Raw genomic sequence first — 26,696 nt, 5'->3', positions numbered from 1 at the left:
GTAATTAACGGCGCAATTAGCATAACGCCCATCTAACCCAAGTTTTCGTCACCAAAACTTTTACCCACTGTGGTAAAATAATATTTTGGGAATTTTAAAGATTTTTAATAATTTTTACCTCGCTCATAACCTGCGGTTATGGCTACGGTTCGGTTAATACCGAATATGCCCTTTTTGGCCAAAACGGGAGTTCTACAAGGTCTTTTGACCTGATTCCAGTTGCTACTGGTTTTAAATAATAAATAAAGTATTTTAAGCTTTATAAGCTGTTCGGGAAACTCATATTTTCTGTAGAACTCGAAAAGCCTTTTTTAAAGTCTTTAAAATGACCGAAAAGCCCCTACGGGGCATAATATTAACTTAAACTCGTTACGGGCATTACGGAAGGTATCCTACTGATACCAAAATACTTTTAAGGCATATTGACTTAGGAAATAAGCGTAGGACACTTATGGTTAACCGTTTCGCCTATTTGCGCACACGGTACGGCTCATGGAACTAGTTTTCGTGCAATAGCCGATATGGGTCAAATTATATTATTTGAACCCCAAAATCCAGAGTATGAACTATAAACCCATATAAAACAAGTCACTGAACTTGTTGGGTCCAAATCATACTCCATTCTCGGTCTTCGCCTTTTCGTGCGAATTAACCATATCTATATATCGGAATCAACCGGTTTAAGCTACGGCTAATACAAGGACCGTTAGGATTCTAAGAGGTTAATTAAAAACCTTCGTTCCAGATTAGGAGCCCCAGTAAAAGCTATCGGTGACTTGATCTAAATTAAGGATTAATACTTGCAAAGGTAAATACTTTAACTTATTTCCCCTATATGGGCTTGGGTTACGGTATATTAATACCGCTTGATTGAACATTATATAATTCCATCGCTTAGGTGGTTAATTGATTAAATATGATCGGCTCATTTAAACAGTTTTGTTGCTTATAAGCCTTTGGGGGGTTTAATGACCGTTGTCCCGGATATCCTTGGCATCATTTTACGAAATGGCCACGACCATCGACATCCCGGTGTAGGCGTACACCCGGTATAAAGTGTCGACATTAAAATTAAAAGACGTAGCCGTTGGTTTTTATACTACGGTTTTACGCAAACGTGGTGTGTCTATAAATCTTTAACCCGGCACGACCCGGGCTACTGAACGCATAAAAGAACATGTAAAACGTTCACAAGATCATTATGAATTTTCCCAAGTTATAAAAGAGTTTGTGCCTTGTGCATTCAAATCAATTTTAATAAACATTTTCAAATGTGTCAGTTGAATGTATTTACCAGTGTAAACTGACGTATTTTCCCCAAAAAGATTAAGTGCAGGTACCTAAACGTAATTGGCTGGTATTAGCTCCCTAGCGTCGGGATAAGCCTCGCAAGCTTGATTGTAGTATCTGATGGAACAATAATTTATGACTATTTACGATCCACTGTGGATATATCCAACCCCTGTAATACATTTTGATATTACAATCAGAGGTTGAAATTTATATATTTATCTTATGCTTCCGCTGTGCATTATATAATTGTGTGGTTTGACTATATTGTTGCCAACATCGTCACGGTAATCCCCCACCGGGCCCACCGGTGAGACACGTGGAAATCGGGGTGTGACATTTCAGGGGGTAAAGATCACAATACAACCCAAACTTCAAAACATACAAAATACACACACATACTATGAGATTATACGGATTTCATACGGTTTTAATTCGAGATTCAAGACACATACATTATGATATACGACTCCCAGTTCATTAATACAACGTTTATTTTGTATTTCCACCATAGGTTAGGTTGAATTTGAGTTGATTTTGGGGTGAAGCAGGTTGGACCTTTAGGGTTTTTTTCGAACATCTTGAATCGATGTGATGCGTATGGGTCTATACGCATCGTATCGGTTCAAAAATTCAAAATATTCCTCATTTTATGGTTCTATACGATGCGTAATTGGTCTATAGGACCTGGTTTGGAGCTTTATGGTTGTTTTAGTTGTTTTGTTTATGAAATACTAACCAAACTGTGTGACAAGTTGTTCGAGTTGGCGTACCTGCTGTCATACCGGGTGATGATCATAGAGTTTTTATCTTCATTCGTGTTCACCCCGAGACCAGCCGATCTACCTGAGGAGAAGGATGACCGAGCACCCGTTTATCGAGATTAGTTTTCAATTGGCGACAGTGACACATGAGATGTCTTCGATGGAGTTTGTTGTGCACACCGGCTTCTATACTTTGCTAGAGACAAACACCACACTCTACACCGACACGGTGCACGAGGAACCCATATCGACACTCGTCAAATTTTGGAAAGTGATCGGTTGAGGTCGCTTTGGCGCCTTGAAGGCCAGGGTGCCGCTATTACAGACCCCAGTATCGCCACCTGCACAGGCTTATCGCCACATCTAATGCACCACGCGTGCATAGTCACGAGTGTGCAATCAGGGGGATCTTTTATATATATACTGTCTACTGTGGGCAATGTTGCAGAAATCAGCCTAGGCGGCCGGTTAATCGGCGCCTAGGCGTTAGTCGGTGGGTTACTGCCTAAATTTATGCTAGTCGGTCAAAAAATCGGTTATGGTCAAAATCGGTCCAAGTCGGTGAAAATCGGATTAATCGGTCTCATGGTTTTTGACCCAATAAACCCAAATTTTGAAGCCTAGCCCATGGTTTAAAGCCCAAAATTTAATTATAACCTATTTTAACATTTAAGTTTAGGTATTTAAACATTTAATCCCCTCTATCTTTCACTAGTTTACATAAGATTCCTAAACTTTTAAATTTATTAATAAAAAGTATAAAGTTATCTCTCTCTCTCTCTATATATATATATGTATGTATATATATATATATATATATAAAAACTTGTAAAATTATACTTAAAAAGTCCAATCCGATTAATCCCTATTAATCCCGATTAATCCCTAGGCGGTACCTCACCGGCCGACTAGCGCCTAACGTCTTCTACAACGTTGGCTGTGGGGGAGTCGTGCGCCCTCGATTATTATACCTGGGGCGTACATCACCTGCATTGCTCGCTCATTGGGCCTCGTTCCTCATGAGGACCCCTAGTTCACCGCCGGGGGCACGGTTGAGCCGACTAGATTGACGCACCAAACGCTATTCGGCATGCATATTACACGTGACTTTCCTAGTCTCGACCTTCAATTTCGCGACCGCGATGGCCACGTTATGTCCTCGTCAACCTGCCAATTTTTTACTTGAGGGAGGAGACTGTCATGGCAGCTGGTTATACTGATTACGGGGATGCCAATCACGACGAGCTAGCGGTCGCTCAGCCCGACCGAGAGCTCACACCACCGCCACCGCATCCGCTGGGGGTGCCTCAATACCCCCAACACGTCCTGTATGACCACCACGCCCGTATCGAGGCCCTTTTGATGCGGGTGATCCAGGGCGATATCCTGGTGGCTATCGATCGTGGTCGTACCCTCTACCGATGTCGTCGTTGTCGCCACACCCGGGTCAGGATCTACAGCCGTTTGGCACCGCTCAGGATCTGCGGCCGTCAGGCACCACTCAGGATCTGGATCGGACGGTTTAGGTTAGTTTGTTGTTCTATTTGTATATTGACTTTTTATGTATTTTGGATTATGTCATGTACAAACAAACTTATTATAAAGTTAAATTTGCCATTTCAGTTTATTTATATATGTGATGTTTATTTTACAATGTTTTAATTGGTTGGTTGGTTACTTATAATGTATAATATGATATGATATGACACGTCACGATGCGGTATGATACGTCACGATACGATACGGCACGATACGATACAAATACAATACGATATCATACGATACGTCGCTATAAAACGTAATACAAATTATAAAACACATAAAAACAAAAATAACCAACAACCACATCGAAAGCACTAAACTTTAAAGTCAAAAAGATATTTGGTCCTTATACGGATTGTATAGCCTACCAATTGATCAAGCCTTTATAAAATACAACATGATTCATTTATTAGGGTTAAGTTATTCTACAAAAGTTCATAAAAATAAGAAGTGTAAGAACACATCATAGAGTGACAAATGTCCAACAACCTAATACCTAAACTATTACACCACCAGCCAAAACCTAAACAACCACCCCATCACCACCCAAAAACCTAAACCCCCCCACCCCTAACACCCCACTCCCCCTCCCCGCAAAAAAAAAAAAAAAAACCTAATCCTCACAAAAAAAAAAAAAACATAAAAAAAACTAAATGCCCACCACCACCCTTTTGGATGGGTGATGAGGTTCGGGTTTAGGTTTCTGAGTGGTGGTGGGTGTTTATGTGTGTGTATGTGTTTTTTTTTTTTTTAATGTAGTGGGTTTATTTTTAGGAACCTTCATACACTTATTATTTTTAGGAGCCTCTGTATTTGATGCTAATCCTCATTTATTATATAAGGCCTTTGGATATAATTTAACCTAATTTAACTCCACGTAAGTGACATATCAACTTTTTTCTCATTTCACTTTGTCTCACTCTAAGGAAATGGTTTAACATGCTAACACATAACTCATTTAATGTACTTTACTATTGGGTTTTTGTATAAAAAAGAAAATAATAATTAATTTAATCTCTTAACATTGGGTTAACATGTTAGACTAGTGGATATGGGGGCCGGCTGAGGCCCGGCTAGGACCGGCGCCGGTCCCCCACACCACCCCACTCAGGTCCGGCCCGGCAACTTCGGCTCCCCACAGCCGGGGTAGCCGTGCCTCTCTCCTCTCTCCTAACACACACATCTATACATATAAAGGGGTTCATCCCCCACCCCCTAGGTCCATCCCTTCCGAGCCGAGCCTACGTGGCGCTGATGTGGATGAGACTCTCCATACCCTCTAGTCTTAACACATAACTTATTTAATACGGAAAATGTTAGTTAACATGCGGATGCTATTAATACATGAAATGATTACATTAATGAATACCAACAAGAATATATTAATATAATCATATCACCGGCGCCGCCGCTTTAACCTCTCTTAATGGCGCCGGAGAATCAACTGTCCGGAAAACCGTTGATCATATGGGATTTTGATCGGACGATCATGGACGACGACAGTGATCGGTGGGTGGTGGTTGAAATGGGTTTGACTCAATTGTTCAATCAGCTTCGTCAAACACTCCCTTGGAACTCTCTCATGGTTTGTCACATCTCTAATTTCAAATTGATTGCTTTAAGGTACCAATTTTTTTTTTTTAAATTAGGGTTCTTAAATAACCATTAGTTAGTGTTATTGAATTATAGGATAGAATGATGGAGGAGCTACATTCTCAGGGGAAAACAATTGAAGACATCACAAACTGTTTGAATCGTGTTGTATTGAATCCCCAAATCATTTCAGCCATTAGAGCTGCTCATGCTCATGGGTATTTACTCCATTTATTATCTTGTTTTATAATTTGCATTTGTGTGCTGATCCAGGATTTTTTTTTAATGGGGTCCAATTTTTTTTCGGTGTTCAAAATTTTCATAACAAAACGTTAAAATTTCCGGGTCGGTCCTCGTTCGGGTCATAGCGAGGTTTGAACTAGATTTAAAAAAAAACAAGAAAAACAAGCTATACAAGGATTGAACCCATGACTTCTTGTTGGTAAAGTGAGGGATTTACCACCACACCAGGTTTCCTTTTCTTTCGATGGTGTCCACCTAATTGTATTTATGGGGTCGTTATACAATTTTATATACCGAATCTACTATTTTTTTTCTTAAAAACATTGGGGTCGGAGGACCCCGACCTACTGTATGTGGGTCCGCCCCTGTGTGTGATAACTTACAAGAGCTATAGCTTAGCTCTCGTGAAGTAGTTTTTCAATCTCGAGCCTCGTTTATTATTTATTATTAATTAGTTTATATACATTTATATTTGTTTTTAGAGGATTGGCTTGTAATCATGGTTGTAAAACAAGGTTTCCAAGGCCGAGTACTCTCCGAGTAGTCGCTACAAGGTAGGTTGCCGAGGCGACTTTCTTTAACTCCGACTAATTACTCGGAATCGGTCAAACGCGGTCAACCTTTTCCAAAATCGTATCTAGTAGGTCAACTCGGGCCGAGTTTGACTTAAAAAATAATAAAGCATAATTTCTATGCCTATCATATTAAAGAATGAATAACATTTTTACTTATTTTGTTATAGATATTAGTAAATTTATGTTATTTGACATATATTTAATTTCCAAAAACTAATTTCTTTATAATTTAACATGTCCGAGTACTCCTCGAGTACTCCTCGAGTACTCTCCTCCTAGGCCGAGTACTCTCAACTCCCCAGTCGACCGACTAGGGAGCGCCTAGCGACTTTGCAACCATGCTTGTAATAATCCCAACTAGACGTCATTGGCCATTGCAGTCCCACCTTTGAATATTCCCCATGTCAGTCTAACATTTCACCTATTTTTCCTCCACCGGTCCTTAGTTAAAAAAACTTAACGGAGTTAAGTTTTTTTCTGAATTACAAACTGACGTATTAGGGCTTTGGATCAGAACGAGGATACGAGTCTATTGATGTAAAACTTACATCAAAACGGTGCTCCAAACGACCTGCTTTTTGTTAATTGGAAGTTTAAACACCCGAACTGAAGCACCGTTTTCATCGCTTGGAGCACAATTTCAAGGTAAGTTTTACATCATTCGACTCGTATCCTCGTTCTGATCAAAAGCCCTAAAACGTCAGCTTGTAATTCAGAAAAAAACTTAACTCCGTTAAGTTTTCTTAACTGAGGACCGGTGGAGGAAAAATAAGTGAAAGGTGGGACTGGCATGGGGAGTATTAAAAGGTGGGACTGGCAATGGCCAATGACGTCTAGTTTGGATTATTACCAATTCCCCTTGTTTTTATATACAGTTATAGTTTTATATTATTTAGTTATTTATATAATTTGAATTTAATATATATTAAATTCAAATTATATAAATAATAGTCTCGTTTAGGCTCCACCTCAAGCTCTGTAAGTGAAGCTCGGGTCTAGACTTATTTAGCAAACAAGTTTCTTTCTAGGCTCGAGCTCAAGCTCATTTAAGCTCGGCTTGATTCGAGCATAATAGAATTATAAGATTTCTACATGCCTATTATATATTATCTATTAGAGCATTTAGCGAGCTTATCTCGAGTAGCTCATAAGCGGTTTGGCTTGTTTACACCCAAATGTGATGAATGATTTTATGTTTAGGAAATAGTCAGTTGTTATGATGATTGATGATTAAAGTGTGAATATTTCAGATGTGATTTGAAGGTACTTAGTGATGCCAATCAGTTCTTCATTGAAACAATCCTGAAAAACCATGGGATTTATGATTGTTTTTCGGGTATTATCACAAACCCGACTTCTGTTGATGAAGCGGGGAGGCTTAGGATCTTTCCTTATCATGGTTCGGCTGTGTCTCCGCATGGGTGTGATCTCTGCCCTCCCAATTTGTGCAAGGTACACAAATTACTTTTATCTACGAAGTCGATTGTATAAGTACACGTCTAAATGTCTGCTTTTTGTTTTATGTGTGATATCTATATGATATGTGAAGAAACATATAATTGTTGGCAGTGGCGAAGCTTAAAAATTTCCACAGGGGGGGTCAGAAGTCACCGAACCTAAAAGTTCTATATAAGTAAAAAGTTGTTGAGTTGACCCGTCAATAATTGTTTTTTTTTTTTCATTTCATGTACATCTAATGTCAACCCGGGTTGAGTTGACCCGTCAATGAATCATGTTTTTAAATATAATGATATTGGAGGTTGTAGACGTTTGGATACATCTTGAATTACTTCCAACCCGTTTGACCCACTATTTCTCACGACAGGGTTTTGTGTTGAATAAAATCCAAGATCCGACTTCTCAAGCTATCAAGAAACGGGTCGTAATCTACATTGGAGATGGCGGGGGTGATTTCTGCCCAACCCTGAAACTTGGAGGAGAAGATCATGTTATGCCCAGAAAAGATTTCCCGTTACATCGTTTAATTTCGAAATCTTCAACACCTATTAAACCAAAAGTTCATGAATGGAGCAATGGAGAAGAACTCAACAAGACTTTGATTCGGCTTATAGATCTTGTTTCACTAAAAGTTTAAACAGCATATTGGTGGAAATCTTGTTTCAACCGATAAACTCGGTATGATTTTTTGTGCAAATTTGCACAAACTGCAATGGTATGTGTAGGTGAAATTATATTCAGTACTGATATATTTGCTTGTAATTTACCATATTTGTGGATAAATGGTGCAATGCCTGTATGTTTATGAGAAATAAAGTTAATTTTGATTATGATTTATAGGTGATGAACTAATGAGTGAACGTGTAAACTTTATAAAAGCTAAACTGAAATATAAGTGACATGTTCAAGTGCTTACAATACAACGGTTTCTCGATTGAACCGAAAATCGTACGGTTTATTGACTTTCGGTTTAGTTGGTGAAATTAAGCACGTCGCCCAGTCTCCTACTTGAAAGCAGATTAAGCAACATAGTAAGCCTAGCACACCAAGCGGGCTAGAAGTCGAGTGTTATGGGTAGCATACCAAGCGGACTAGGAAACGGGTCAAAATGAGTTTGGGTCAATACAAGGTTTGAGAAAATGAGTTTGGCTCAAAATATGCCGTTTTTTTTTTAAAGTAACACACTTTTGGTAAGAATCTTCCGTTTAACTTTTAAGGCGAAATGACGTTACCAAAGGTGGCCAATCGGGTTGGTCACTTTGATCAAGTGTAACACCCCACCCGGATCCTGCACTTGGCTGTATCAATAATTCTAAACTAGTTGAGTTCCCCGCGCTAAGCGGCGGAAACCCAATCGATAGCGGTTCGGTTCTTTATAGTATGGACGCTCGCTATAGCAACCGAAAGAGGAAATCCGATAAATAAAGTAGTGACATGTTCAAAATAATATCAACACGTGTTTTACATCGATCAAAAACTGTAAAAACGTATATTGATTCTGATAATACCGATTCCGGTATATATCAAAGTTGTTTGGTCGGAATCGGTTCCGGTTCGGTTCGTCAAGGTACATGTTTATGATGCCCAACTCTAATCTGAATACAACTTCGTTTTTAATAAAGTATACACTGGTATTAGCGATGTTCAGTCGATATCGATTGGATATGATACGGTAGCGGTGATGTATCATTACGGTATGTGAGAAATTGCAAATTTAATTTGTTAGAACAATATTAAATCTAATATAAAGAAATATGACTAATTTAAAATATATATCTTTAAAACAAAATCTTATCGCACATTTAATTTCATGACCATTTCATTTTAATATCTAAAAAATAATAATATTAAAAAATATTTAAAAAAAAAAACTCATTAAACATTAGGAAAAAAAACTAAAAATATGTTATTAAAAGTAAATATAATAATAAACTATTATAATATATTAAATAAAAAATAATAAAAATCTATATATTATACATATTATACATTATACATATTATTATGAAGTGGTGATGAACAGTAATTGTTCAATGTTATAATGAGATATTTTTAAATATTTTTTTAAATATTATTATTTTTTAGATATTAAAATGAAACGGTCATGAACTTAAATGTGCGATAAGATTTTGTTTTAAAGATATTATATTAGATTTAATATTGTTCTAACAAATTACATTTGTAGTTTCTCACATACTGTAATAACGATACATCACCTATACCGTATTATATGCAATCGATATCGACTAAACAACGCCAATACCAGTGTATACTTCACTAAAAACGAAGTTATATTCAGATTAGAGTTGGGCATCATAAACATGTACCATGATGAACCGAACCGAACCGAACCGAACCGATTCCGACCGAACAACTTCGATATATAACGGAATCGGTATTATCAGAACCAATATACGTTTTACAGTTTTCGATCGATGTAAAACGCGTGTTGATATTCTTTTGTACATGACTAAGGACCATGGATAGTAACTTCCATGGTCCTTAGTCATGTACAAAAGAATATCAACACGCGTTTTACATCGATCGAAAACTGTAAAAACGTATATTGGTTCTGATAATACCAATTCCGTTATATATCGAAGTTGTTCGGTCGGAATCGGTTCGGTTCGGTTCATCATGGTACATGTTTATGATGCCCAACTCTAATCTGAATATAACTTCGTTTTTAGTGAAGTATACACTGGTATTGGCGTTGTTCAATCGATATCGATTGGATATAATACGGTAGAGGTGATGTATCATTATTACAGCATGTGAGAAACTACAAATATAATTTGTTAGAACAATATTAAATCTAATATAAAGAAATATGACTAATTTAAAAGATACATCTTTAAAACAAAATCTTATCGCACATTAAGTTCATGACCGTTTCATTTTAATATCTAAAAAATAATAATATTTAAAAAAATATTTAAAAATATCTCATTATAACATTGAACAATTACTGTTCATCACCACTTCATAATAATATGTATAATATGTATAATGTACTTGTACATATACACCAAACCATTCCATATTATTTAGGTTTAATATATATTTATTGATATGCAAACCCATATTAATTTATTGTGTGACTAACCTAACGTTACATAGATTTTTTGTTTTTGTACATTATATATTAGGGGCAAAGTTTACGTACAAAGTGTCTTATCGTACAAAACGTATGAAAGGCATGAAAAAACCAAAAAACGCGGTGACATTTTCGTAATTATTTAGTAATTTTGTAAAATGTTCTTGTATGGTAATTTTGATCTTGTAAGGTAATTTTGTAGAGTATCATAATTACTCTACAAATGATTTTATAGAGTAATTTTGATTTGTATATTGTTTGATAAACTTGCAGAGTAATTTTGATACACTTGTTGAGTAATTTTGATGCAGAGTAATTTTGATGCACTTGTAGAGTAATTTTGATAATTACCATACAAGATCAAAATTACTCTACAAGATATACTTGTAGAGCAATTTTGATAATTACCCTATAAGATCAAAATTACTTTACAAGAACATTTTACAAAATAACTCTACAGGATCATTTGTAGAGTAATTTTGAAAATTACTATTATTATGAAAATACCACCGCGTTTTTTCAGCAAAACCTTCAGTTCGTACGTTTTGTACGTTAAAGTTATTTGTATTTGATCTTTTGTCTGTATATTAGCTGGTTTGGTGAAAAAAAACATTAAACTAATGTTAAGGTTTTTTTTATTAAGAGTTAATTACTGTTTTCGTCCTTGTTGTTTGTCAAAAATCACTATTTCAGTCCATTAGTTTAAAAATTGCGATTTCAGTCTCTGTGGTTTCATTTTCGTAACCATTTCAGTCCACCTCGTAACCATTTCAGTCCATGTACTAACAGAATAAATGGATTGAAATGGTTACGAAAGTGAAACCATAGGGACTGAAATGGTTACGAAAGTGAAACCACAGGGACTGAAATCGCAATTTCTAAACTATTGGACTGAAATAGTGATTTTTTACAAACTACAGGGACGAAAACAGTAATTAACTCTTTTATTAATATGCTGAGACAATTTATTTCCTTTTCCTTGATCTATGATTATATTCTATAAAAAAAAGGAAACACGAAAAATACAAAGCAAGTACCAACACACCCTAGAGGTAGGGGAGCAAACGAGCCGAGCAGCTCGCGAGCTACTCGAGATCGGATCTATAAAAAGCTTGAACGAGCCGAGCCTTATCGAGCTCGAGCCCGAGCTTGAAATTAGGATTGATTAGATATCGAGCCCGAGCTCGAACCTTGTAAGTGTAACTCGTTTAGGCTCGTCGAGCCTTATCGAGCTTAGTGTACTTTAGGGTTTAAACTATGTATTACTTTTTGAATGATCTAGATGTTTTTTAATTGAGTTCTCAAACTGTCGAGCCAAGCTCGAGTCGGGCTTTGGCTCAATAACAGCCAAAAAACGAGCTCGAGTCGAGTTTTAGCTTGTTTAACTCGCTCCATAGATACTTAGTCGAGCTTTCAAGCCGAGCTCGAGTTTTAAAATTAACTAACGAGTCGAGCTCGAGACCAAAATCCAAGGCTCGAATCGAGCCGAGCTCGAGTTTCAGGAAGTTGTAACGAGCCTAGCTCGATTAAGGTAAGGCTCAACCCTACTTTCGGTTCTTCACCATCATCACCTTACACCCTAAGGAGGAACCAGATCATCCTGACAATCATGTCGAACTCTATGGCTGCATCTCTGACTGGATTCTCTACCGAGATGTCTGCTGTAACAGGTATGTTATTCATGTTTTCCATTATGTTTAAACAGAACTGATCCAACATGTGGTATCAGAGCATATGTTGATAAATCGGTTCTGTTTTTGTATCCATTATTCTGGGATCAAAAATCTGGAAAACGGAAGTTTTTTTTAAGCCTTAAAATCAAAACAGTTTTCGAGTTCTTTGTTGCCGAAATCCCTGTTTTCGGAAAAATATGTTTGATAATTTTGACTCGAAACCATAAATGGAATAATAATATCCGAAATCTGTTAACTGAAATCATAAAATTTAGATTTCGGATCCCAGATTATGTTTTTTTATTTTTTAGGATTCATCATAATGTTCTAAGAAAACTCGAAAATTCCCTAACTTTTGGAATATAATTTAGATTAGTGGGTGTTTTTACTGTTTTGATCTTAATTTTATCTATTAGAGTTTTCGAAAACTGTTAAAGAGATAATCAGTTATTATTTACGAAATCTTTTGATAATTTAGATCAGCAATAAAACAGGAAACACTATCCCACAATCCCTAAAATTTCGAGTTTTCAGTTATCATCACAAAACAGTTGTTAACAGGGATTCGAGACCATCAGACTGCGAATCGAGACCATCAGATCTCGACTCGAGACCACAAGGTCTCGACTCAAAATCATAAGGGCTCTCAAATCTGTACAACTCGAGACCATAAGGCATGACTCGAGACCAAGGTTGCTACTCGAGACCATAAGGCATAACTCGAGACCACAAGGTTGCTACTCGAGACCATAAGGCATAACTCGAGACCACAAGGTTGCGACTCGAGACCATAAGGTCATAACTCGAGACCATAAGGTTGCGACTCGAGACCATAAGGCTACAACTCGAGACTAAGGTTGCGACTCGAGACCTCATAACTAACTCGAGATCTCAAAAACTCAGTCGAGACCTAACTCGAGACCATGACTCGAGACCATGACTCGAGACCTCATCACCTTAGGCTGTTTGATGTGAACTAAATACTTGGTTTTGTTAACACTTAATTAATTAATCAGAATCAGATAATTTTTACAAAACCAAAATAGCTTTACTTGAATGAGCTTCTGATGTATTATTTCTGGCCAAAGCTGATTTAATACATCTATTTATTGTTCAAGTATTATGAAAGCTATGTTGAGTATGCATTACAAACGTGAAATGTCTTAATTCTGGCCAAAGCTGATTTAATTCATTTATGTTTAGCATGCTTGACGAGTGCATAACTAAAGTGATTGTCTCATTTCTGGCCAAAGCTGATTTGTCACGATTACTTTGCACACATACTTAAATGATTACACTTCTGGCCAAAGCTGATTTGTCTTTGTTTAAGTAGAATTTTTAACTAAGTCTATTATTTTGATGTTAGTAATAGACATTATCACAGCTTCATAATTAAAATGGTCATTATTTATGCCTACCTTAGTATCACAAGCCCATTAGATCACATTAGGACTTCTTTCTTAGTATCATAACTTGCTCATCTTATTTCCACTATCAGCACCCAATTGCGGGATTCCACCTTTGACTGGTGATAACTTTGCTGCATGGAAGGATGCTCTCATGCTTACGCTTGGGCTGCTGGACTTTGATTATGCCCTAAGAGAGAATAAGCCAGCGGACCTTACCGCCACAAGTACTGCTGCTGAGCAGATAGTCCATGATAAATGGACTAGGTGTAACCGCATGTCTCTCATGTTCATGAAGCAGTCCATTCATAACTCAATCAGAGGAGCCATTCCTGATTCTGAAGATGCTAAAACCTATTTGGCTTCTGTGGAGGATCAATTCAAGGGAACATCAAAAGCACACGCTAGCACTCTTATCCTCAAGCTGGTGACAACTAAGTATGATGGGAGGAGCGGCATTCGCGAGCACATCATGATGATGCATGACATGGCCAATAAGCTGAAGGGCCTAGAAATGGAGATCAGTGATGGTTTTCTTGTTCACTTCATCATCACTTCGCTTCCTTCGTCCTATGAAGCATTCAAGATCAATTACAACACTCAGAAGGACCAATGGACGATGAGTGAGCTGATCGCTATGTGCGTGCAGGAGGAAGAGCGTATGAAGATGGATCGCACTACTGATGTTGCTAACTTCACCACCTCCAGCTCAAAGAAGAGGAAGAACTCTTATTAAAGAAAGGATGCTTCTAAGGTTCAAAAGCCAAATCCAAATCCTAATACAAGTGCACCTTCCAGCTCTAAGAACTCCTTAGGTAAACCCTATTGCAAGTTCTGTAAGAAGACAGGACATAAGCAAAAGGAATGCCCTGACTTCAAGGAGTGGCTGGCTAAGAAAGGTAACGATTTTTTCATGATACTTGAGTGTCACACCCCGACCTCCACGTGTCACCGGTGGGCCCGGTGTGGGGTATGGTGACGTAGTTGGCATCGTCATAGACAAACAACACAATATAATAATGCACAGCGGAAGCAGAATAGATTCATTTCAACTTTAAATACAATGTAACAATAAATATCACGAGTAGTTGAAACGGATCCACAGGCGGATCAAATAAAATAAGAAAATTGTTCAACAGTTTTATTGTCGTCCGAGCTTGCGAGACTATTGTGGACGCTCTAGGAGACAGCCAGCCTATTTCGTTTAGTACCTGCACTTAACCTTTTGGGAAAATACGTCAGTTTACACTGGTAAATACAAATTAACTGACTCATTTTGAAAATGATTGAAAATTGATTTAAATGCACATGGCATAAATATTTTTATAACTTGGGATAATTATGCAATATAAACTTGTGAACGAATTACATGCTACTCGTACGTTTGGTAGCCCGGGATCTTGTCCGGGTTAAAGATTAATAGACACACCACATTAAAGAGTTATACACGACGGGTGTACGCCTACACCCCGTGCTCTGGTCGTGGCCATCTCGTAAGATAATGCCAAGGATATCCGGGACACGGTCATTAACCCCCCAAAGGCTTAAAGTAAAACAAGACTGTTTAAACGAGCCGATCAAATTATTCCAATTGCATACCCAAAGGTGCAAGATTTGTACGCTCGATCAAGCGGTATTCTATATACCGTACCCCAAGCCCGTATAGGGAAAATAAGTCAAAATGTATTTACCTGAGTAAGTATGAATCACAATTGGTAAGTGTAGGTAGCTTTTACCGGGCCTCCTATTCTGGAACAAAGGTTTATAATAACCTATTAGATTCCTAACGGGTCTTTTATTTAAGCCTAAGCTTGACCGGTTAGTTTTAAGGACGATACGGTTCAAGCGCACGATTAAGCGAAGACCGGATAGAATGTGTTTTAGACCCGATAAGTTTGAATACTTGTATAATATGGGTATACTAAATACATTCTGGATTTTGAGATAAAAATGATAACGTTTGACCCGTTTCGGTCAATTTATGCAAACTAGTTACATAAACCGAACCGTACGCTAAAAGGGCGTTACGGGTAGGCAAAAGAGTCATATGCAAGTTCCCTGAGATAATATGCTTTAAATATGATATAATATCAGCAAGTTATGTTCTATATTGCCCCGAATGAATTTGAACTCAATTTATGCCTTATAAGGGCATTTTGGTCATTTAAAAGATTATAAAAGAGTTAAATTGGAAATCTGAGTTACGGGTCTGATTTATACAGTAAATATACTTAGTTTGACATATTATAACAGTAGGGTATGACCCGTATACAAAACTTATCATTTAAAATCAAACTATGCACCGTAGGGGTATTTTGGTAATTTCACAAGGGCTAAAAATGTCAAAACTGGGAATCTGAGTTCAAAAACTTATACTTACTGTTATTTTATAAAAATATGCTAATTACATCAGTAGGTATGAATCTTATGTGTTTAATATGTGTTTAACGCATACTATGCGCTAAAAACGCTTAGAAAGCGATTTAGAGCCGTTTCCGGGTTTTTAAAAGAAAGCTGAGATTTTTATATTTCCAGAATGCTCAAAATAATCTATTTAGCAAATAAAATCAGTAGAAAAAGATTTGGGGTCAAAAGGATGTATAAAACTCATTTTATGGCTTAAACGGTCAAAACCGGCATTAACCGAATCGACTTAGCGACCTATGATACGATCAGCCAAAAATTAAATAAAAATCATCAAAAATCCCAAAATATTATATAACATCAGTGGGTAAAAAGTTTTATATCAGAAAGTGGCCTTAAATTGGTTATACGCTAAATGCGCCGATTATGTAACATAAAGCTTTAGTTTTACGATATCGGCCATAACTCAAAATCTGGACCACCAACTGATCTCAAATTTTCGGTGCAAGTTTATAAATTAGAAATAAAGATTTCTACTCTTTCACTTTTCCAAAAATCACGTTTTATATCAAAAAGGGCAAAATAGTCAACTTTAAGCATAAATCGGAAACATGCATATGAATCGGTTAAGCATAGACTCAAGTAGTAAAAATTCCAGAGAGTTAAACTTAAATAAAAATGGTCAAAAATAAACTCTAATACAGATCTCAAACATGCATGCACGGATCCGAATCGAGAGTCAAAGAATAAGTCGTTTTGTAAGACTTTCGGTTCCAATCCGGGCTTATACTAAAGATTGTCGAGTTGATCATGGTAAAACATATTCTTACATTCATTATAAAGCTATTTTTGATGATCAAACTGATTGCATGTCATCTACATTACCATTTACGCTATATTTCACAAAAACAATTTCTGTTGACTTTTTAAGAATAACTTTGACTCGACAAATAGCATGCTTAGAGTGGGAATCAGAGAATGCCCTTTTGAGGGTTTGTTTCCCACATAAATACCAACTTATAAGTGGTTTCAATTTGAGAAATGACAGAGCCAAATTCGTTTAATCGAAAAGTCAAACTATATGAACAACGGTTTGACTTTTGGCTAATAATCAAAGCTAGAACGAATTAGAGAATGATATGAATGCTTACAAAGGTCCTAATGCAGCCTAGATAACACTTGGAAGTTGCCTTGTCGATCAGATTGCTCCTGGAATGCCTTGTGAGTTCTTGCAAGTTTGTATGTGTTCTTGTTACTAACACAAGTGCCTCAAAAGTGAACAAATGATCTGATTAAATGGTGTTTTCAGGAGTTGTAAGAGTGCACCAGGGGTCCCAACATGCATGAGGGCTGATTGGTGAGTTTTAGAGGTGATACAAGCTGTCAAGCACTCAAAATTCGGACCCAAAATGGCCTAATTCGCGAGTTCTGCATCTGGGCTTGGGTCGCGGCCCGCATTAGGCAGCCCAGGCGGGCCGCCTGGTGTCTGCAGCTGCCAAACTTTGATTAAAAGTGGCAGTTTTGGTCCCTGTCTTCGCACGCGAGGTTTTGGCTGCTTATCTTGACTCGTAAACCCCCAAATCTGATTTTTAGGAACCTTGGGACTTTTACCAACATGGTAAAGTCCTCGGTTAACTTTGCGCTCACCCAAAAAGTCATGAAATTCGACGTTGACGCTTTTAACCCCTCAATTACGGTTTTGGCCATAACTTTCTCATACGATAACGAAACTTCATGAAATTTTTACCACATATTCTAGTGAGTATATTTTAGCATTACAAAGCTTCAGGTCTGCCAAAAGTTCACTCAGAGGTATAAATTCAACATGTTGACACTTTTAGCCCCTATAGTTTGTAATTCCTCACTTTCGGGCAATTTCCGCTTTGTATGATCCATGATCCATCCGTTTAGGGTTATAAACATTATGTAGGGTTATCATAGAGCCTATTTATCCATTGTTGACACTTTGGACCCTTACGTTCCATAGTTTTCACCGTCTGTCAACTTTAGTCCCTCTAAAGTTTATTTTCACATACCGGAAGTCTATGACACGTGTCAATGCATTATTGGACGTAATTTTTTCGAGGTGTTACATCCTCACCCCCTTAAAATAAATCTCGACCTTGAGATTTACTGAAACAAATGAGGGTATTTCTCCTTCATCGTGGATTCCACTTCCCACGTGTATTCGGGACCTCTACGGGCATCCCATTTGACCTTGACAATAGGTATATACTTCCTTCGAAGCTTCTTCACCTGTCGATCCTCGATCGACAATGGTTTTTCCACGAACTTCAAACTCTCATCTATGTGTATATCTGTATGCGGTATAACCAGTGATTCGTCAGCGAAACACTTCTTCAGATTACAGATGTGGAACACATTATGTATAGCGCTAAGTTCTTCAGGCAAGTTTAACTTATAAGCAACTGCCCCGACACGTTCGATTATCTCGAAAGGTCCTATGTATCTCGGGCTTAGCTCGCCTTTCTTACCAAATCGCATTACCCCCTTCCAGGGCGATACTTTAAGCAACACTTTATCACCTACATCGAAGTGAAAATCTTTGCGCTTAGGATCCGCATAACTCTTCTGCCTATCCCTGGCAGCTTTCAAACGATCGCGAATCTGCACGATCTTGTCCGTCGTCTCAAAAACAATTTCTGGTCCTGATAGTTGGACATCTCCAACTTCTGCCCAACAGATGGGCGATCTACACTTTCTACCATATAAGGCCTCAAAAGGCGCAGCTTTTATGTTGGAATGGTAGCTATTGTTGTAGGAGAATTCAATCAGTGGTAGGTTCTTATCCCAACTACCACCCAAGTCGATCGCACATGCACGCAGCATATCTTCCAAAGTTTGAATAGTACGCTCACTCTAACCATCGGTCTGAGGATGATAGGCCGTACTAAAATTTAAACGAGTGCCCAATGATTGTTGGAAACTCTTCCAAAAATGCGACATATATCTAGTATCTCTATCGGAGATAATAGATACAGGTATACCATGCAACGCTACAATCTTATCAACGTATAATTGGGCTAACATATCGGAGCTATACGTCTCCTTGATGGGTAGAAAATGAGCTGACTTCGTCAGTCTATCTACTATGACCCATATGGTATCATTTCCTTTTCTCGTCTTTGGCAACTTGGTGATGAAATCCATCGTCACCATTTCCCATTTCCATTTGGGAATTTCAGGTTGTTGAAGCAAACCTGACGGCTTCTGATGCTCAGCTTTGACTTGCGCACAAGTCAAACATTTAGCTACATGCTCAGCTACTGACTTTTTCAAACCAATCCACCAGTAGTTTGCTTTCAGATCCTGGTACATCTTATCGGCTCCAGGATGAACGGAATATTTAGAGCTGTGGGCTTCCTGGAGGATAACATCCCGAAGTCCTCCATAAACTGGAACCCATATTCGTCCGTTTAGTCTTAGCATTCCATCTTTGTCGTAGGATAACTGCTCCTCAATTACTCCTAACTTCTCTTCAGGATAGTTAGCTTCCAACACAGCTTCCTTCTGTGCAGCTAACACCCTTTCGTTCAAATTATTCCTTATTTCAATGCGCTTGGCATTGATTCTGATCGGTTTCACTCTTTCTTTTCTGCTTAAGGCGTCGGCAACTACATTAGCCTTGCCTGGATGATATCTTATCTCACAGTCGTAATCATTTAGAGTTTCCATCCATCGCCTTTGTCGCATGTTCAATTCCTTCTGATTGAACAAATGTTGAAGACTCTTGTGATCCGAATAAATTATACACTTGGTTCCATACAAGTAATGTCTCCACAGTTTCAAAGCAAATACAACGGCACCCAATTCCAAATCGTGGGTGGTGTAGTTCTTCTCGTGCACCTTTAACTGTCGAGAAGCGTAGGCAATGACTTTACCTCTCTGCATGAGTACACAGCCCATACCAGTATGTGACGCATCACAGTACACCACAAAATCTTCTATACCATCAGGCAATGTCAGCACTGGTGCATTGCTCAACTTCTTCTTCAGGATGTCGAAGGATTCCTGCTTCTTAGGGCCCCAATCGGACTTAATCTTCTTACGAGTCAACGAAGTTAGGGGCGCAGCAATCCTTGAAAAGTTCTCGATGAATCGCCTATAGTATCCTGCCAATCCGAGGAAACTGCGAATCTCTGTAGGAGTCTTTGGCTCTTGCCAATTCATGACTGCTTCTACCTTTGCGGGATCTACTTGGATACCACGCTCACTTACCACATGTCCAAGGAATTGGACCTCTCGGAGCCAAAATTCACACTTCGAAAATTTGGCATAGAGTTTCTCATGATGTAGAAGTTTGAGTATACAACGAAGGTGTTTCTCATGGTCAGCTTGGTTCTTTGAGTAGATAAGGATGTCGTCAATAAAGACGATGACGAATTTATCCAAATAAGGCTTGCAGACGCGATTCATGAGATCCATGAATGCGGCTGGTGCGTTAGTGAGCCCAAACGGCATCACTAGGAACTCATAATGTCCATAACGAGTCCTAAACGCTGTCTTGTGCACATCTTCATCCTTGACCTTCAACTGATGATAACCTGACCTCAAATCGATCTTGGAGAAATAGCTTGCTCCTTGCAACTGATCGAACAGATCGTCGATCCTGGGTAACGCATACCTATTCTTGATAGTGACCTTGTTAAGCTCACGGTAATCGATGCACAGACGCATCGATCCATCCTTCTTTTTAACGAACAAGATTGGCGCTCCCCAAGGAGACGAGCTAGGTCTAATAAAACCCTTAGCTAACAGATCATCCAATTGCGTTCTCAACTCCTTCATCTCCGTTGGTACCAACCTATATGGTGCTCTTGCTACTGGTGCTGCACCTGGAATGATGTCTATTCGAAACTCCACTTGCCTATCCGGTGGCAAACCGGGGAGTTCTTCAGGAAATACTTCAGGGTATTCTGAGATAACAGGGATATCTTCGATCTTCGGCTTTGGCTCATCAATAGTAACTTGTGCCATATAAATGACACATCCCTTCTGTAGACATCTGGATGCCTTGAGCATGGACACTTGCTCAGGCAATCCATGCTGGGTATCTCCTTGGATAGTGAGTGACTCACCAGACGGAGTCTTAACTACCACTTGCTTTCTGTTGCACACGATCTGGGCTTGGTTATGCGATAACCAATCCATGCCTATCACTATATCGAATCCAGCTAGCTTAAAGGGAAGCAAGGATAACGGGAAAGAATGATTCCTAATGGATATGACACACCCATCTAGGATAGTCGAGGTGGTTTCTATGGTTCCATCGGCTAATTCCACCTCATACTTCACTCTTAAGGTTTTAACAGGTAGGTTTAACAACTTACAGAACTTATCATCTACAAATGACCTATCTGCTCCTGAATCAAATAGAACTCTAGCAAAAACATCATTTACAAGAAAAGTACCTGTAATGACGTTGTCGTCCTGAACTGCTTCCTTAGCGTCCATTTTGAAGACTCTTGCATTGGTCTTCTTTCCCTCATCGGCTTTCTTAGCATTCTTTGGGCAATTCGGTCGGATGTGCCCTTTCTCATTGCAACCATAACAAGTTACATCCTTAAGCCTCTTACAATCCAATGCCTTATGATCCGGGGACTTACAAATCCCACATAATTTCTGCTGAGATTGAGATCTAGACTCCTGCCTGCATCTCCCAAAATGATGCTTCCTACAAACCTTGCATCTGGGTTTCTCACCCGACTGATGATCTCCCTTCTTGAATCCCGACCCTTTCCTGTGGTCGTTGTTCCCTCGGTGTCTTTTCTCCGATCTTCGTGAGGTGTCATCCTCACGTTTCCTCTTGTTCTCCTCAGAGTTCTTAAGAGCTCTCAATCTGACTACATCCTGGGTGAGTGAGAGAGATAAATCAGCTACTGATCTGAATGTCGTAGGCCTCAATGCCTTAACGCTCGCTTTGATCTCTGGTGCCAAACCCCCAATAAAACGGGCGATCCTTCTTGGCTCAGGGGTTACCAAATATGGCACTAATCGAGATAAGGTATTGAAGGTGGTGAGATATGCCTGACATTCGAGGTTCTTCATTACTAGGGATACGAAATCCGACTCAATCCTTTCGACCTCATGTTGCGGGCAGAAATTTTCTTTGATCAGAGCTACAAACTGATCCCATGTCATACCGTACAGTGTGGCCTTACCGGCAGCTTGTAGGAGAGATTTCCACCATGCCAGTGCATCTCCTTTAAATGACTGGGACACGTACTTCACTACGTCCCTATCAGCACACCCGCTGATATCAACTACCGTATCCATCTCATCTAACCACGTCATGCAGTTGACTGCTCCTTTCTCCCCAGTAAAATCCCTGGGTTTGCATGAAACGAAATATTTGTACGTACAGGACTTACTGTGCGTTTCATGCTTCTGCTTGATTTCTTGTTTTGGGACACTGCTGTGGTTGGAGGAGTGATTATCCTCATCACCCTTCTTCGGCTCATTTTTCTTAGAAGGTGGCTTGCTATGAGCCTCCGAATGAGTCTTGGGCTTGACGTGCGATACGGTTCGGGTCCTACTCCGAGTCCCGCTTGATTCCCTGAATTGCCTATCCATGGCCTTGGCAACAGCATTTTCTACCAGTGCTTGTAGTTCCGCACCAGTCACATGAATCTTAGTGTTATCAGGGTGTTCCTCAGAACGACTGTTTGTTTCTTCCGATTTTGCCATGTAGCTTTAAGAGCTACAATAAAGTAAAGACAAGGTCTATTTAGAAACCTAACAGTATTATCGTTCTTTGACAATTTATTAACCATGGCAATGATAGCCATAATAGTCAATTTATTTAATTTCATTCAGCACTTTTATTAGCAACTATATAATAGAATGAAATATATATATTGGCACAATAGGCCTAGTCACTTCGGACAACTTCTAAATTTTAAATTTAGAATTTTTATAGGATTAAAATTTGTATATTTAAACAAATAATCCTTTGCTTGGCAGGGAGTTTATAAACCACAGCTGCCTTTTTGTTTTATATGACATTAGTCATAACCCGTAGGTATCAAGTCACAATCAGATATATACAGATATAATCTGTGGATAATTTATTAAAAGGGTGACTTGTGTGATTTTACAGATCACGCTTAGCCAAGAATGTTAACATGTTTACAGATGTTAACAGAGATCAGAATCTTTTTAACCAGGTTTTACCATATTGGCCAGGCCTTTTAATAAGACATTCAAGCTAGGTTTTACCTTTTTAAGATTCTTATTAAAATGGTCAATTAAAATAATAATTGATATTTTTCATTTATTTGTATATTATATTCATGCATGTAGATAAAATGAAAAACTTAAATTAACCATTTTAAATAAAAGTAGACTAGTACAACTTCGCCCTAAACGGGACTTTTACTCAAATAACATGCCCACGCAGGGGCTAAACCAAATAACAAACAAACAAAACAAACAAACAAAACAATCCCACGCAGGGGTTAAACAGAAACAACATACCCACGCAGGGGTAGAACAAGAGAAATATACCCATGCAGGGGTAGAGTATAGGAATAAATGTCCTCGCAGGGACATGAGTAAATGAGCTAACAAACAAAGGATTTAATAATCCTTCTTACCCTTACCCTTGATCAAGTCAACCATCTTCTTAAACATTCCGCGGTTGTGTCGGCGATCTTCCCGCATTTCATGTCGCAATTCACGTCGCACGTCGTTTATCCCCTGAAGGATTTCTTGGACTTGCGGTGGCGACATCATCGGCGCCGGCGGCGGTGGCTGATACTGCGGTGGTTGAGGAGGCTGCGGCTGCTGGTATCCATGCGGTGGGTATCCAAAAGCTGATTGTCCCGTAGCCCAGGGACCTCCAAAAGCACTCTCCTGATTGAGAGGGTTGTAGCCCGAAGCTATCCAGTAAGGATCCCCTGTATAGTCATAACCTGGGGGAAAAGTCGGCTCGAAAGGGTTGAACTGTGCTGCGCTAGCATACGCAGGGATTGGCTCTCCAAAGTTTTGCGGTGGCAGTGGCGCAATAGGCGCAGAAGTCACCTCTGAGACGGGATGCTGAGATTCTCCCATCTCTGACTCCTCGTGAAGCGGCGAGTAGCGGCTGCTACCTGAATGTCGAGGGGTGCCAATGCGTATTCCTCCTCGCGTAGACATACGGGCGTTCCTCCTTTGCCTCTGAGGCGGAGGAGGCAAAACCGGAGGTGGTGGCGGCGGCGGAGTGACCACGTCGCGCCAGAATCCTTCAGAAGGATCCTGCTGCTGAGGCTGCTGCTGAAGCTGCTGCTGGGAGTGATGCTGTGAGTGCACAGGAGAGCTGTAGTAGGACTGGTGCATGGGAGAGTTATGGTAACTAGGGGTAAAAACCCAATCGTGCTGCTTGAATCTCTCCTCGAAACTGTCGGGACCATTGTAAGGTGATCCCAAAAATGGTGACCCATCAGATATCTCGATGGGGTGGTTCGGTGTACCGGACGGTGGCATGGAAGGATCGGTATCCTCATCGACCTCCATCTCATTGCCACCCGAAAAGTGGTCTTCAGGTCCAAGTGGGTTATGACCCACTAGTTCTTCCAAATAGGCATCAGGGTTGTACAGGCCCTGATAGACGGGTGCTGGGTAGTTGTAAGGTGACTGGTGAAGAGGAATGTAGGATTGGTGGGAGTTGTGGGGCTCATTTTCAGAATGAGGCCCAAAAGAGTGTGGTAGGGAAGGTGAGGTACTCAATGACACTGAGTGCCTGGCTGGTTCAACGAATGACCTCCAAAGATCTCGGGCAGCAGTGTTATGGGATGCTGATGGGGTTCGCCTATGCGAAGGCCCTGCCTCATGGTCATGAGAGGTGGCGAATGCTCCTCGTCCCCTTCCTCGTACACGTGGCGGCATCTTGAACCTGTCAAAAATCAAACAAGTGGCACAACAAATATATATAAGACAAAGTTAGAAAATAAAAGAAATTTGAACATTTCCTAAGTTCTTTGTCTAGACTCGAAAATCGAGGAATGTGCAATTGTGTAACTGAGATTAAACACAGAAGGCTAGTGTTTAATTCACTCAGAGTTGGCTCTGATACCAACCTGTCACACCCCGACCTCCACGTGTCACCGGTGGGCCCGGTGTGGGGTATGGTGACGTAGTTGGCATCGTCATAGACAAACAACACAATATAATAATGCACAGCGGAAGCAGAATAGATTCATTTCAACTTTAAATACAATGTAACAATAAATATCACGAGTAGTTGAAACGGATCCACAGGCGGATCAAATAAAATAAGAAAATTGTTCAACAGTTTTATTGTCGTCCGAGCTTGCGAGACTATTGTGGACGCTCTAGGAGACAGCCAGCCTATTTCGTTTAGTACCTGCACTTAACCTTTTGGGAAAATACGTCAGTTTACACTGGTAAATACAAATTAACTGACTCATTTTGAAAATGATTGAAAATTGATTTAAATGCACATGGCATAAATATTTTTATAACTTGGGATAATTATGCAATATAAACTTGTGAACGAATTACATGCTACTCGTACGTTTGGTAGCCCGGGATCTTGTCCGGGTTAAAGATTAATAGACACACCACATTAAAGAGTTATACACGACGGGTGTACGCCTACACCCCGTGCTCTGGTCGTGGCCATCTCGTAAGATAATGCCAAGGATATCCGGGACACGGTCATTAACCCCCCAAAGGCTTAAAGTAAAACAAGACTGTTTAAACGAGCCGATCAAATTATTCCAATTGCATACCCAAGGGTGCAAGATTTGTACGCTCGATCAAGCGGTATTCTATATACCGTACCCCAAGCCCGTATAGGGAAAATAAGTCAAAATGTATTTACCTGAGTAAGTATGAATCACAATTGGTAAGTGTAGGTAGCTTTTACCGGGCCTCCTATTCTGGAACAAAGGTTTATAATAACCTATTAGATTCCTAACGGGTCTTTTATTTAAGCCTAAGCTTGACCGGTTAGTTTTAAGGACGATACGGTTCAAGCGCACGATTAAGCGAAGACCGGATAGAATGTGTTTTAGACCCGATAAGTTTGAATACTTGTATAATATGGGTATACTAAATACATTCTGGATTTTGAGATAAAAATGATAACGTTTGACCCGTTTCGGTCAATTTATGCAAACTAGTTACATAAACCGAACCGTACGCTAAAAGGGCGTTACGGGTAGGCAAAAGAGTCATATGCAAGTTCCCTGAGATAATATGCTTTAAATATGATATAATATCAGCAAGTTATGTTCTATATTGCCCCGAATGAATTTGAACTCAATTTATGCCTTATAAGGGCATTTTGGTCATTTAAAAGATTATAAAAGAGTTAAATTGGAAATCTGAGTTACGGGTCTGATTTATACAGTAAATATACTTAGTTTGACATATTATAACAGTAGGGTATGACCCGTATACAAAACTTATCATTTAAAATCAAACTATGCACCGTAGGGGTATTTTGGTAATTTCACAAGGGCTAAAAATGTCAAAACTGGGAATCTGAGTTCAAAAACTTATACTTACTGTTATTTTATAAAAATATGCTAATTACATCAGTAGGTATGAATCTTATGTGTTTAATATGTGTTTAACGCATACTATGCGCTAAAAACGCTTAGAAAGCGATTTAGAGCCGTTTCCGGGTTTTTAAAAGAAAGCTGAGATTTTTATATTTCCAGAAT

The 26,696-nt window shown here is 39.1% G+C and overlaps 1 protein-coding gene across 1 annotated transcript; it reads left to right on the top strand.

The window, feature by feature from the left end:
• The first annotated feature begins 4,922 nt into the window (after positions 1–4,922).
• LOC110928493 (thiamine phosphate phosphatase-like protein) lies at positions 4,923–8,302 on the top strand. The gene is made up of 4 exons (XM_022171505.2): positions 4,923–5,181; positions 5,286–5,407; positions 7,258–7,459; positions 7,833–8,302. Exons 1-4 carry the CDS (start codon positions 5,023–5,025, stop codon positions 8,100–8,102), a joined length of 753 nt encoding a protein of 250 aa, XP_022027197.1. The 5' UTR covers positions 4,923–5,022; the 3' UTR covers positions 8,103–8,302.
• The last annotated feature ends 18,394 nt before the right edge of the window (positions 8,303–26,696 follow it).

This window comes from Helianthus annuus, chromosome 3, assembly GCF_002127325.2.
Source record: "Helianthus annuus cultivar XRQ/B chromosome 3, HanXRQr2.0-SUNRISE, whole genome shotgun sequence".
Classification (NCBI taxonomy): domain Eukaryota; kingdom Viridiplantae; phylum Streptophyta; class Magnoliopsida; order Asterales; family Asteraceae; genus Helianthus; species Helianthus annuus.
This window is presented reverse-complemented; position numbering and strand designations above follow the sequence as displayed.